Source organism: Glycine soja, chromosome 12 (assembly GCF_004193775.1).
Source record: "Glycine soja cultivar W05 chromosome 12, ASM419377v2, whole genome shotgun sequence".
NCBI lineage: Eukaryota > Viridiplantae > Streptophyta > Magnoliopsida > Fabales > Fabaceae > Glycine > Glycine soja.
Genome location: NC_041013.1, coordinates 9,366,404 through 9,380,942, shown reverse-complemented (window position 1 = coordinate 9,380,942; position 14,539 = coordinate 9,366,404). Strand labels below are relative to the sequence as shown.

General features: G+C 35.6%; 1 protein-coding gene across 1 annotated transcript; it reads right to left on the bottom strand.

The window, feature by feature from the left end:
• Positions 1-1,457: 1,457 nt before the first annotated feature.
• LOC114379822 (G-type lectin S-receptor-like serine/threonine-protein kinase At2g19130) lies at positions 1,458-4,469 on the bottom strand. The gene has a single exon (XM_028338582.1). The coding sequence runs from the start codon at positions 4,267-4,269 to the stop codon at positions 1,780-1,782; it is 2,490 nt and encodes an 829-aa protein (XP_028194383.1). The 5' UTR covers positions 4,270-4,469; the 3' UTR covers positions 1,458-1,779.
• Between the last annotated feature and the right edge of the window lie 10,070 nt (positions 4,470-14,539).

Genomic DNA, 14,539 nt, shown 5'->3' with positions numbered 1-14,539 from the left:
TTGATTCTAGGGGTACGTGATAATATGAGTATAAATTTTATAAAATTGATTTTTAAGAATAAAAATTATTCTTTATTTATATATTATATATTTTTATTATTTTTAATTAATATAAAACTTTAATATATTTTTTTTTCATGGGTAAGATATTAGTCACAATTAAGTTGAGCTAGGATAATTATAATTAGGACAAATTTTTAATAGTGTATATGTAAAATAGACTTTCACACATAAATTCATTCAAATAATCTCTAATTTTTAATGAATTAGTTTCTGATTATTGATTAGGGATGGCCTTATAGCGTGTTTATTTATATGTTATTTTTATCGACAAATGTTAATCGTTAGTTTATTAGTTTTTATTACTAAGAAGGATTGAATCCACAATATTTTTCTCATTTTCTGCTTTCTTAACCACCTAATCAACTTTATATCTCCTCAATTGCATGTTATTGAACTATCAAGTGCGTAAATCATCTAAATAGGATTGTTTTAGCTTAATGAGAGGTCTCAAGTTTTCTGAGCATATAGTTGCTTAAAATACTTAGAGAAAGAACTTTATCATTCATAATAATCCTACCTACCTCAAACAAGATTGTCTTCCATGAAAGATATCTATAATCTAGACCAACAAAATAATTGCATGTTACTGATGTAATTTTTCATGTTTAACCAGAAGCTAAAAGTTATACCCAATGTTTTAAATTGTGATATCGGTTTGGTCGCAATTCTTGATATTGTGGGATATTGCAGGCAATTGAGCCTGATACAGTGACTATTGCAGTTGCCATAAACTAAAAAAAAATGGAGTTACAAAAAATACATGATTTGTAGAGGGAAATTGGAATCTTGAGCATGCATATTCAATAGTTAATTCGTTCGAGTAGATAAGAATCTGAAAATATATGATTGGTAGGTGGAGATACCAGTATCCTAAGTAACCTGCGGCTCATGTTAAACAGAGTACCAATTTTATCAAAAAGTAAACAAAAAAAGTAACAAATTTGTTAAATTATTGATCATTGTTTTCATGCCTTTCTTTTATCATATGCTTTTGGAAAGTCTCGATCATTTTTGAGGAAAAAGTAACTTCCAATAATCTTGAATAAAGAAGAGGACACTTGTCCAGTTCTACAAGTCTGTGAACATAAAGTTAAAGCATTCTGCTAAATCATTTGGAGAAATTTATTCCCTGTTAAACGTAGAAAAGATTTAAGAATATCCTTTTTGTGAAAATAATAATCTGCAACTACTATACTACAAAAGTTGTACACGGAATCTTGCACTTAAACTGTTAAATTGATAATATTGAAGAGAAATTGGAAGCAATGTATAGCAGCTCCAACGTCCCCTTCCCAGGGAAGTTCTTGCATAAATTAAATATATCTCAATTGGGTGAACTAGGTCAATAAGATGTTGCCACATCATTAATCACAACAGTTTATAATTAATTAATATATCAATAAACTATCAATTAGCGACATTTATTAATTTATTAATTAATGCAGCTAACTTAGATGCACCATGTATCTGATACAATTCTGCTTTGTCTCATCCCCCAAACCCCAACTGGCTCATACAAATAAATACAAGAATAGCTATATCAGAATCAGATGAAATTATTTTGGTTGAATATACAAACATCTTAACAGGAGTTCCTCCTATGCAAACCTTAACATTAGAACTAAAAGCCTCAAAATCAAAATATGGCACTACTTATTGTATCTTAAGAGACTGAGAGAAAGCACCAAACATGCCTTCTTGATTCTGTCTTGAGGACTAGGTGCTACTATTGGATGATGAGATGTTGCTTTTGGCTTGAGAGGAAGCAGCTGAGGCATTACTCTTTACCTGTGAAGTCTGTGTGGAGCTGGAGTCGGTGAAGAAAACAACGTTCTCATGGTTGTCAACAAAGGCTTGGAGGGTCCTTGGAATTGGAGGCAAAGTCACATCCAAGAACCCTTCAAGGATTTGAACCACCTGACCCATGGAAGGCCTATGAGATTCATCATCTTGGACACACCATGAAGCTACTTTGATGACTCTAGTGACCTCTTCAATGTCAGCATTTTCCTCCAACCTAGGGTCCAAAAGGCTTAGCACATTCCCTCCTTGGTGCATCATGTTTGCAGCAATGGTAGGAAAGAATCTCACTTGGCCATCTTCCGATGCCTCGGAGTTCCTCCTACCCGACACAAACTCAAAAAGCATCATTCCATAGCTGTAGACATCAGCTTTGGCAGTGATAGCCACACCTGAAATCCACTCAGGAGCAAGATAGCCTCTTGTCCCTCTCATGGTAGTGAGGACCCTGCTGAAGTCCCTTCCAACAAGCTTTGCAAGACCAAAATCTGCCACCTTTGGAATAAAATCAGCATCTAGCAGAATGTTTTCTGGCTTCACATCACAGTGTATGATGCAATCTCTACACTTCTCATGGAGATAAGTCAATCCCCTTGCTGTTCCAAGAGCAATTTGGTATCTCACTTTCCAATCCAACAACACCTTGGAGCTATCTTCATGAAACATTTTGGACTCCAATGAACCATTTGGCATGTAATCATAAACCAGCAGTTTCTTAGTACCTTCAGAACAGAATCCGCGAAGCCTTACAAGGTTGACATGCTGGACTGTCCCAATTGTACTCACTTCTGTCCTGAACTGCTTCTCACCTTGGCTAATGCTTTCAAGCTTCTTCACTGCCACGACACTCGAATCAGGCAATGTTCCTTTGAAGACAGAACCAAAGCCCCCTCCTCCAAGTTTCTCCGAGAAATTCTTTGTGGCATTTTGCAAATCCCTGTAGCCAAATGCCATCAATGAGCCCTCCACCGATGTTCTGGTCCCAACATGCCTCTTTCTGCGCCGCAGCATCACAAACACAAAAAGTATTAGAAGAACCACTACACCACCAACAGCTCCAGCAACAGCACCAATGACTGTCCCCTTATTGCTATTAGAATCATCAAACTCAGAGGCTGCAAGCCTGAGGAACAAAGTCTGGCCACTATTATCATCTTGAGTAAGCTGCTGCAGATTCAAGAGATCACCATGCCAAATTGAACAACCACTATTGTCATGAGCATATGCAGTACAAGAACAGTTACTTAAGCACTTTGCTTCACATTCCCCAACAGTCCCGGCTCCTATGGATTGCGAATGATTGGGCAACTTCATGTTGAGAATTGGAAGGAACCTGTCCTTTTCCTTGTCAGAGGAATTTGGATTCTCACATTGAAACTTGGTCTTCTTCACACACCCTCCTGAGTAATCCGTAAGATTCCAATCAGATTGTGACTTTGGCTCATAACCATTCAAACAATTACAATATGGCATGGCATTCTCAGTGCAGCTCCCAAATCCACCACAGAAGGCATAGACCTCACATTGTTGCCTAGGCTGAGACCAAAACAAATTCCATTGCTGAGCATTCTCCAGCCACGAAAGTTGCTTGATCTGCCCCGAGCCATCCATCACGAAACGCGAGATAATAGAGGAGTTATACATGGAGTAGGTGAAGTAGCTCTCGTTCTCATTGGACTGAAAGGTGAAATTGTAGATGTAGTTCAGCCTCATCTCAGGAACCAAGCTGAAAATTTGTCCATTCCAAGCACCACTTGTCCAATACTGTTCAGATTTGTTCCAAAGAATCAAATATGCATTGCTTCCTGCAGGGTCTAGTTCAAGAGAGAACAAACCCGGTGCAGGATCTTCCCTATTCTTCCATGACGTTAGATATTGTGGCTTCTTTGTTTTTTTATCTAATTTTATCTTACCACCAGGAAGCCATGTATCTGTGGGGTGATCAAAACTCTGCCACATAGCATCAGATACTGATGCATTAGCCCTATTGCTTAATATAAGATTCCCAGTATCTAGAAGCACAGCTACAGCAGAACCTGAGCTAGGAGAACTCAAATTGGTTGACCAAACTAGATTTTGGGATTGGTCTAAAAGCACTAAATTACCCTCCAATATTGTTAACTTGGCAGAATTCTTATCAGAAACTGGTTGGTCTCTATTTGCTACCCAAACATAGGTTCTTTGAGATATCTTTTTGTACCACATGCCTATGAAGAATTTATTGGAGTTGTTACCTGTGTTGAAGAAACCCAATTCGAAGTTTCCATGTTGGGAGACAAGAGTTTCATCCCCAGAGAGAGATTGGTTTGCTGAGATGGTGGTCAAAGCAGCAAGGGAAGTGTGGAACGAGAAGCATGTGATGATGAGAGAAAGAGAAAGCCATAACTGTGGCTTGTTGTTCCTCATGGTGTGATGTTGTGAATGGTGTTGGTTGGTACCACAGTGCAAATTGCAGAGAAGCTCATTAAGGTAGATATTATTATTGTGTGCTTGGTGTTGGTCGGGTAGGGTGTGAAGGGAAGGAATAAGATGAGGAACGGGTCCAAGGAATGACCTGGTCTTGGTCGTGTCTGAACTGAGAAGTTAATAGCTTCTGTTTTGTCTTGTTTGCAGAAAAGTCAACAAATACTTCTTGTAGCATTTGTAGCACAGGTTATGCCGTGAATTTTGTTTTTTGTAGACCAATATTGGGAGTCCTTTGAAGTTTCGTCTTGACTATTATTAGTACATCGAGTGTCATCTGTCATGCATATATTAATGAAGATCTTACATTCACGGTATTGATATGGCTTAAATAATAGGGAAATAGTCTTAAATACTTTTTTATATTTTTAATATAATTTATTTTGATTTTTCTATGTAAGCTTTATTTTTTAAAACTTTATTATATGAATTTTTTTATATTTGATTTTAATATTTATCATCAGTTAATATTCGTTTAATGATGACATGTCAGCCTAATAGATCATATCATCAAATTAAATGATACTGTAACATGTTAACGGAATGTTATGTCATCACTTAACAGATCTCGCATAACGATGAGTATCAAAATCAAACATAAAAATATTACATGTAGTAAAATTAAAATGAGTTATATTATAAAAATATATTTAAACCTAAATAATATGTATATGTTGGATCGAGTGGCCTCAGAATAATTAAGAAAGGGGGGTTGAATTAATTATTCCTAAACATTTACTAGTCAAAAATTACTCTTCTAAGGCTTTTACTTATTTTGTTAAGAGAATATGGAGTAGAAGAGAAACTTAACAGAAAATAAAAGCAGAAATTAAATGCACAACGGAAAGTAAAAGAGTAGGGAAGAAGGAGACAAACACACAAGAGTTTTTATACTGGTTCGGCACCAACCCGTGTCTATATCCAGTCCCCAAGCGACCTGCAGTCCTTGAGATTTCTTTCAACCTTGTAAAAATCCTTTTACAAGCAAAGATCCACAAGGGATGTACCCTCCCTTGTTCTCTTTGAAACCCTAGTGAATGTACCCTCCACTAGAACTGATCCACAAGAAATGTACCCTCTCTTGTTCTCAGTCAAACCCAAGTAGATGTACCCTCTACTTGTACCACAAAAGATGTACCCTCCAATGTGTTAAGACAAAGATCTCAAGCGGTTAAACCTTTGATACTTTGTAAATGGGGATACAAAAGAATTCTCAGGCGGTTAGTCCTTTGAATACTTTTGTATAAGGGAAAGGGAAGAATCAAAAGAATTTCTCAGACTGTGTCGTTTTGAATTCTTTGACAAGGGAGAATGGAGACACAAAAGAATTCAGGCGGTTAGTCCTTTGTTCTTTTGGAAAAGGGAGAAGAGAGACACAAAAAGAATTCAGGCGGTTAGTCCTTGGCGAATTCTTTTTGGCAAAGGGAGAAGAGAATGAAAAGATAAATAGCACAAGTTTTCAAGGTTTAGAAAACCAGAAAACTTTGGAAAGCTTTTGGTACAAAGAAGAAGAAGAAGTTCAAAGAGATTCAAGGCTTGTAAAAGATTGATTGAAAAGTGTTTAAGATTGATTGAATGAATGTTCAAGATGCTTGAAATGCAAAACAAAACCTTACTTTTATAGACTCTTCATGTCTGGTCAAGACAACCATTAGAAGAGTTACGACTTTTAGAAAAACTTAAAAACCAATTTGAAAAAGTCAAAAACCATTCGAAGAGTTACATCTTTTGATTTTTTCAGAAACAATCACTGGTAATCGATTACCAAATCAGTGTAATCGATTACACAAAGCTTTTAGTGAAAGGATGTGACTCTTTACATTTGAATTTGAATTTCAACGTTCAAAGGTACTGGTAATCGATTACCAAAACATTATAATCGATTACAGCTTTTTTGAAATCAATTGGAACGTTGTAAATTCATTTGAAAACTTTTTCAAATCCATTTTGCTACTGGTAATCGATTACAACAGTCTGGTAATCGATTACCAGAGAGTAAAAACTCTTTGATAAACATGTTTTGAGAAAAATCCATGTGCTACTCAGTTTTTGAAAAAACCTTTTCATACTTATCTTGATTAAGTCTTCTCTTGATTCTTGATTCTTGAATCTTGAATCTTGTTCTTGATTATTCTTGATTCTTGAAAACTTGAAACTTCTCTTGAATCTTTCTCTTGATTCTTGAATTCTTTGGCATCATCAAAATAACCTTTGAAGGCATTGCTTCCACAATATAATATACCAACATTGATTAGCATAATTGGTAGCGACTTTGTATCCCTTAATCCAATTGTTCATGATTTGAATCCTGACATTGGATATAGAATATATCATATTAGGGAAAGAATATTCATTTTTTTCACTCACGAAGATTAGTTATTAATTTCATAGATGAATATTCCAATGTCATGATAAAAAAAAATATGTATAAATACTAAAACTATATCTTAAAAATAAGGTGAATATCTCGACATGAAAAATAATTAAAGGGAGTGAGAAAAAAGGGTTAAAGGTGATAGATGATGTCATGAAAAATGAAAAAAGTATTGAAATTTTCTATTTCAATAATTACTGTGGACTAATACTACAAGATAATTATATTACCCATTTATCATTAGTGAATTTTGTTTTATGTGATCAAATTAAGTGAGCATGTTAAACAATTAAATCAGATGATATGGACTTAAATGAGCATATGTCAGTGTTCACTCATTAGGGGATAATAGGAACTTTGTTAGGTTAACATGCTATAAGAAGGGGTTGTGGTCCCCAAATGAAATTTAAAGAAAGTAATAGCGAGGAGGGATAAGAAATTTAAAATAGAAGATTAAGAGAAGATAAAAATTAAAGAGATAAGAGATTAAAGTAAAAGATGAGAAATGTAGAAGATAAGATAAGAAAAGTAGAAGATAAAGATAACGATAAGATGATGAATTCAAAATTTAAAATATGTTAGAGCCTAGCATGTATAACTAACTTTGACGCAATATTAATATTTTTTCTCTATTTAAAGTTTTCCCAATTTTCACTCACATTTACTAATACACTCAACATTGATCCCTCATGATGAAGTGTCTAATTTATCTATTCTTTGTCCCAAATCACTTTGCAAAGATTGAATAGTAAATCGCATTAAGCATGAAGATGTAATCAATTGTTTAGATGTCGTTTTTCAATTCTTTAGAAATTATCATTTTCCAATGTATAATCCCTAAAACTAATGCATGGATGATCAGACTATACAATAAAGATGAAGAGCACAAAAGAAGCAATAGAAATAGAATTTGCATTCAATAGATAATAAGAACAAATATATTACAAGGGTGTTGGTCTGTCAAGCTCTCAATAATAGGGTTTAGTCTCTTATTGTTATGAGAGGTTTTACACTTTAAGGGTTGATGTGGATAAAAGTAGAGAGATAGATAGAGGAAGATAAAGGGATAATAGACATAGATAGAGGGTTTCCCCTATTTGAGATATCCAAGCTTAGGATGTATTCATTTGAGAGAGGTCTGAGTGTTGATGTCTCGGTCTTTAGGTGTGTAGAGATTGGTATCCCGATGCATATTTTTTTCCTTTGTTTTCTCCTCCTTTTATAAGTCTAAGATAACTTAATTTCCACACGGTCTCGCCCTTAGCATGGGCTTTCACTCTAAGTGCTCTTTCGCACAAGCTTTTCGCGTGTGAGTTGGTTGTTAAGCAAGGAGACGTGTTGGACCTGTCTTGCGCACTAAACGAGCTGTTCTAATCTTCAACTTTTTCTTCAATGTTTTTTCTTTAAGTTTTTGTATCAATTTTTCTTCAAAGCACTTAAAATCTTCTTCTTTTAACTCCTGCTAATAAAAAACTACAAAGATATTAATTTCTTTATTATTTTATTAAAAACAATAATAAAATAAAGAAATTACAATCATTTTTAATCAAGATTAACTATTAAATTAATTTAAATTTCACAATTATCAATACACGATAATTAGATTTGACAGTCGTTGAATTTGTTCTTTTCTTTCTTATTTTTATTATATTTGTATGAATTTTTTGCACTATGACAACGTAGACGTGACTGAACTTGGCAAATGAGTATAAGTGATGTATTTCATTTGTTAAAAATGAAATAAAACGTACGGAAAAAATAACTAATTTGCAAGTGTTTTTTTGGCTATTTATTTGTTGAAGGTGCCACAACACAAATACAGCCGCCCAATCTGTTAAAAAGTCAAATGGTATATTTTTATTTATTCATTTATTGATTTTATTTGTGAGTTAGCACTTAGCATTATCCCACTTCACATAATGATCAATAATTGTACGATTTTATTTAAAGTCTTTCTTCCTTCCAAATGCATATGTTCTCGTTTTGTCTTTTTCCTGGTCTAAGTTGACAAATTTGCCTGTTTTTTTTTTTACAAAGGAATCATATCTATGCCATGCGAAACGTAAGCATGACACGCACATCACGAAACTTCCAAAGCTTAAATAAGATTAACAGTGAACATATCTTTTAACATTTTCAAACCTTTTATTTTATATTTTTTACCTTTGTATGCTCTTAATATTTTTTTCCGTGTCACATTTTTTGGTTCTCTTTTATTTCTATTTCTGTCTTACTCCACAAGAATATACATTTCAAATGGACGTTAAATTGAATTATTTTTCTAAAATGTTTGGATTTCGGCCTTGTCCTGATGTTGGTTTTCTTCCTAGGTCTAGGTAGTTTCAATTTTTCAAAGTCATCAACAAGAAAATGGTTGTCATTCTCTCATGACCGTTGTTGTTGTCCATTGAATTGGTAATAGTTCCGAGGTTTTCTCTTTTTTAGGAGAATGACCCAACAGAAGTATATTTATATTCATAACACAAAGCTAACATTGATTGCTTTGTCAGAGTGGAAAATAAATTGATGGGATTTGCTAGAGGCACCCAGCAAATTTGATAAATTCCAAAAATATTCTTATGGTATTTTCGGTGAAAAATACCTATCATGTTTTTTTTTTATTTTTGCACCGCCTTTTTTTGTTTTGAAAAATTTTCGTAAGTGAGTGTCTGTGGCTTTCGTTAACGGTAGATTGGAAGCATTTTTCTTCTCCGGTGGTGTACGTTTGATCGTTAGGATTATACGGTGGATTTTGGTCCATTTTCGTTGTCGTAGAAGAAGAAGTATGTGCAAAAGCATATGGATTGGCAATCTATATGGGGCATACGGATCATCAATTTGTATGCCCATACGGATTGCCAATCTGTATGGGCATACAAATTTTATTTTTGTAATTGTGAAGTTAGTTTTTAATAATTAAGTTTATTTAAGCTTTTACTAATTGTTGCAATGCATTGCTTAAAAATTGATATAGTAATGAGTAATAATTAAATAAATTTATATTAGAATGATTATGTATTGATTAGATTTATATTTGTTAATTGAATTTGTAAAATATTTATTGCGTAAATGGCTATATTTGTTTGAATTGAATTTGAATCTTTTGTTATTGAATTTGGTAAATGTTTTATTAAGATGGATGAATGTATGAGGGTATGATGTCTGAAGAAGTTGAAATGAATGTCGAAAATGATTAATATGTTGGCGTTAAAGTTGATTGCTCTTATGCGTTTAATACTTTTGAGGTATTTGTTCCATTTGTTGTTGTTGGTACAGTAATTAAATTTCATATGTGTTTAGTCATGGCAAATTCAAATTGTGATGTAGTTGTTTGGTAGTCGTGATGAAGTTTTACAATGGGTCCGATCGTTGGCTCATGACATTGGATTTGTTGCCGTTATAATGAGGTCAAACACCAATACCGGTGTTCGAGGAAGAACCTCATTTTTGTTGATAGCTTGGGAAAGGAGTGGGGAGTACAGGCCAAAGAAACATAATTTGGTAAGAACATGCACTGGTAGTAGAAAATGTGGATGCCCATTTAAGTTACGTGCGAAGCCAGTTTCGGGAGGATAGGGCTGGATGGTGAAGTTAATTTGTGACATTCACAATCATGAAATGACAAAGTCATTTGTTGGGCATCCATATGAAGGTCGACTTACAAAGGATGAGAAAAATATTGTCACTGATATGACGAAGTCGATGGTAAAGCCAAGAAATATTTTGTTGACGTTGAAGGACCACAACGACAATAATTATACAACAATAAAAACAAATTTATAATGCGAGACATGTTTACCGTTCTCCATAAGAGGCAGTAACACCAAAATGCAACAATTGATGATACTGCTTGATCGAGATCAGTATGTTCACTGGCATAGGGTGAAGGATGATAATGTTGTACGTAACTTGTTTTGGAGTCATCCTGATGCAGTAAAATTAACCAATTCTTGTAATTTGGTTTTCTTGATCGACAGTACCTACAAAACAAATAGGTACAAACTGTCATTGCTTGATATTGTTGGTGTTACACCAACAGGAATGACATTCTCCGCTGGCTTTGCTCACTTGGAAGGTGAACGGCTTAATAATGTTGTTTGGGCTCTAGAGCGGTTTTAGGGTCTTTTCATGAGAGCTAATGCACTCCTCGGGGTTATTGTCACTGGCAGGGATTTGTCTTTGATGAATGTTGTGAAAACTGTATTCCCAAATTCTACGAACTTGCTCTGTCAGTTCCACATTGACAAAAATGTGAAGGGAAAGTGCAAAACCCTGGTTGCTCAAAAGAATGCATGGGATTATGTGATGGAGGCTTAGGGGACTTTGGCTGACTGTCCCAATGAAATTTCTTTTGATGAGTACCTTAGAAACTTTGAAATGGCTTGCTCTCCGTGACCTATGTTTGTGGACTATGTCTGTCAAACATGGATGGTTCCACACAAAGAAAGATTTGTCAAAGCATGGACAAACAAAGTGATGCATCTAGGAAACACAACGACTAATGGGTACGAATATTGATTTTTGTTTGTTTTCATTTGTTGAATTGTTGATTTAAATGACAATGATGCTATTGTTTACATGTTTTTGTATATCTCATCTGTAGGGTTGAGAGTGGTCATTGGTCACTAAAGAGACTCCTACAAAACTCTGTTGGTGACATATACAGTGTTTGGGAGACAATGAATAATATGATGACACTTCAACACACGCAGATTAAAGCATCTTTTGAGACAAGCACGCACGTCATTGGGCATGTGTTTAAAGTAATCGTGTACAAAAAACTACTTGGCATGGTATCAAGGTACTCTCTAAATGAAATTGCTACTGAGTATGAATGTGCATCATATGCAGGCAAAAACCCTGCATGATGTGGATGTGTGATGAGGAGCACCCATGGACTTCCATGTGCATGTGAGTTGTTTAAATATTTCGGTAGCTCCATACCACTGGAAAGAGTTCACATTTTTTGGCGATGTATCATACATGCATAATTTATTTTCATTGGTGCATTTAGTTTATTTGTTAACACATAACGATTATATTTCAATAAATAGTGGCCTTTGTCCACAAAAGAAAGTATGTAATAAATTAAATATCCAAAACAAACAAAATATCCAACATAAAGCATAATTACAAAGCATTTGTCACAACAACGTAGCAAAAATTTAGAAACCAAAATTAAAACATCAATGTTCGTTCGTATGCCGCCTTCGCCTGGACCTGTAGGCTACAGGTGGATCGCCAGTGTAGCGTCTTGCGATGCCAACACATTCGTCAACAACAACGTAGGCTCCTATTCCTTCGGTCAAAATTCTCAGGTTCAGTAGCATGTCCAACCTATCAGCAATTACTGCAAAGTCATCCTAGCAAGTGAAATGAAACAAAAATGACAATAGTTACTAACCAAATAGTAAAAATACCAAAAAAAACAAACAAATACACAAAATATTACCATTGCATGTCGAAGATCATGCTGATCAATGTCTGCCTCATTAGGTGCTGTTGCCGCCATCGGTTGATCATACATATGTGGTTCAACAAATTGTTCTTCTTCCTGAACTAGCAATACTCTCGAAGGATCCCCTGACTGTGCAGGAGTCATGAATGGGTGGGAGATCCTGTAAAACCAATCCAGGTAATCTGCCGAATAGTGGCTAGGCACTGTACATAATTGACCTACATGTGCAACGTACTCACCAAACCGCATCCATCTATCATCAAATTTCATCATATGATAGCGAAGGAACGGCAGGGTGTGGCAGAATAATCTGGATGTAGCCGAACTGCCAAATAACCTTCTCCGACCGATGAATGACCATGTATGGACCCCATCTGATATGGCCGGAAAATAATGAAGTGACCTCAAATTCTCTAAATGCTCTATGGTCACCGTACGCAATCCAACACACTGCGTCAAGGGTCAGTCTATCTAGGCGCCTCCAATACCTCAAAATTTGAAGTGCCTTGCCAGAGGTCCAACAACATGCACGTGGTCTCCTCTGGTCGTAATCCTCGGCAGGAACACTGGCAGCAACGGACAGAAAATGCTCGTAGATCCAACACTACATATATTTTGCAAACATCTTTATTAAAATACACAAAAACATATAATACTAAAATTCAATGACAAAAATTTGTCTGGCATCTTAACTAACCTGTAACAGAGTGATATATCCTGCAAGCTGCTTCGCCGTGCTCTTGGACGCGTCATTTAAATGATCGTACATGTGCACAAGTGCAACAACACCCTAAGCGTAACCTGCACTCTGCGTCAGGTCACGCAATGCATCCAAGAATACAACGTTAACATGTGTGGCACTCTTGTTAGCAAAAAGTGTGCAACCAAGGAGATGCAACAAATACGCTTGCGCTGCTACAATCCACTCACATGCCTCAATCTTCAACTCATACACGTCGCGCATCCAAGAAAGACGCACGTAAAACCCACGACACTGAATGGTCTCAGCTCTGGCATCTCCAGCACTGACCTCGAGTAACTCCACCAACAAGTCCACAACGACGTCGACATTAAGTTGCTCGAAGCTGTGGAAAGCTCCGACAATAGGTAAATGTAACAATGCCGCAACGTCATCCAAGGTGATACTCACCTCTCCGACAGGAAAATGGAAACTGCTGGTTTCCTTATGTCAGCGTTCCACAAAAGTAGACATTAGTCCTCGATCTAATGTATCTAGAGAACAATCAATCAAAGAGCTCAGTCAACTGGCCATCACAAGGCCTTCAATCTCTGGGGCAGGCCTCCCAATCTTAGTCACCTTCCTTCCATGGGAAGATAACTTCAACTCAGGACGTTCCTGCAAAGAACATCAGGAATCACGTAAACAAATAACTGACTACTTAACTACGTTCTTTATGTTTTTTAAATATTACATACCTCTCCATTCTACACTCTCAAAGCAATGTGATTTTCAAAATCACTCAGAACAAATGTGTCATGGGATCCGCCTGGAAAACCTTCAACATCAGTAGCACCTTCATGAATAGGTGCTTCTGCCTGGACGTCGACCAATTCCTCCTCGGCCGTAGGAGGGTCCTCCAAAACAACCAGTTGTTGTCACTGTCTACGGGCTGATGCAGTAGGCCTTCGCCACTGCGAGGCATCATCGTCACTCTTGTCTCTCCTCCCCAACACTTTTCCTATTGTGCGGCCTAAAGTGAGACCAAGACCTCTAGTTCTAATCATTATCTGCATAATAATTTTCCTATTTTTTATATTCAATGGCCTAGTTTCTAATGTAATGTTGAAATAACAAACATACTTAAATAAAATAAAAAGCCAAATAATCAACAACACTAACAATTTTTAATACAATAATTATAACAAAATTTTCAAAACCAACCATAAGGATCACAAATCCGTGAGGCTAAAAAAATTTACAAAATATCGATACGGATCATCGATCCATATGGCTACAAAAACAAATTTTCAAACCACCCATACGGATCACCATTTCATATGGATAAAATTTTTTTTCAAACAACGATACGGATCAGTGATCCCTATGGCAAAAAAAAAACAATTTCAAAAAATACCATACGGATCACTTATCCGTATGGCTTAAACAATTTTTTTAAAAAATACCCACACGGAACAGTGATCCGTATGGGTTAAAGTTAAATTTTTTAAAAAAACGCATACCGATCAATGATCCGTATGGTTAAAAAAAATTTCATAAACAACCCATACGGATCACGTATGGTTAAAAAAAAATTCAAAAACACCCATACAGATCACTGATCCATATGGGTGTAAAAATTCAAAAATTTTCAAACACCCATACAGATCATTGGCTTAAATTTTTTTTCGAAAACAACCAT

Bases quoted from the DNA above. Each gene is read 5' to 3' on its own strand.
- LOC114379822 (XM_028338582.1), bottom strand. From the start codon at position 4,269: ATGAGGAACAACAAGCCACAGTTATGGCTTTCTCTTTCTCTCATCATC.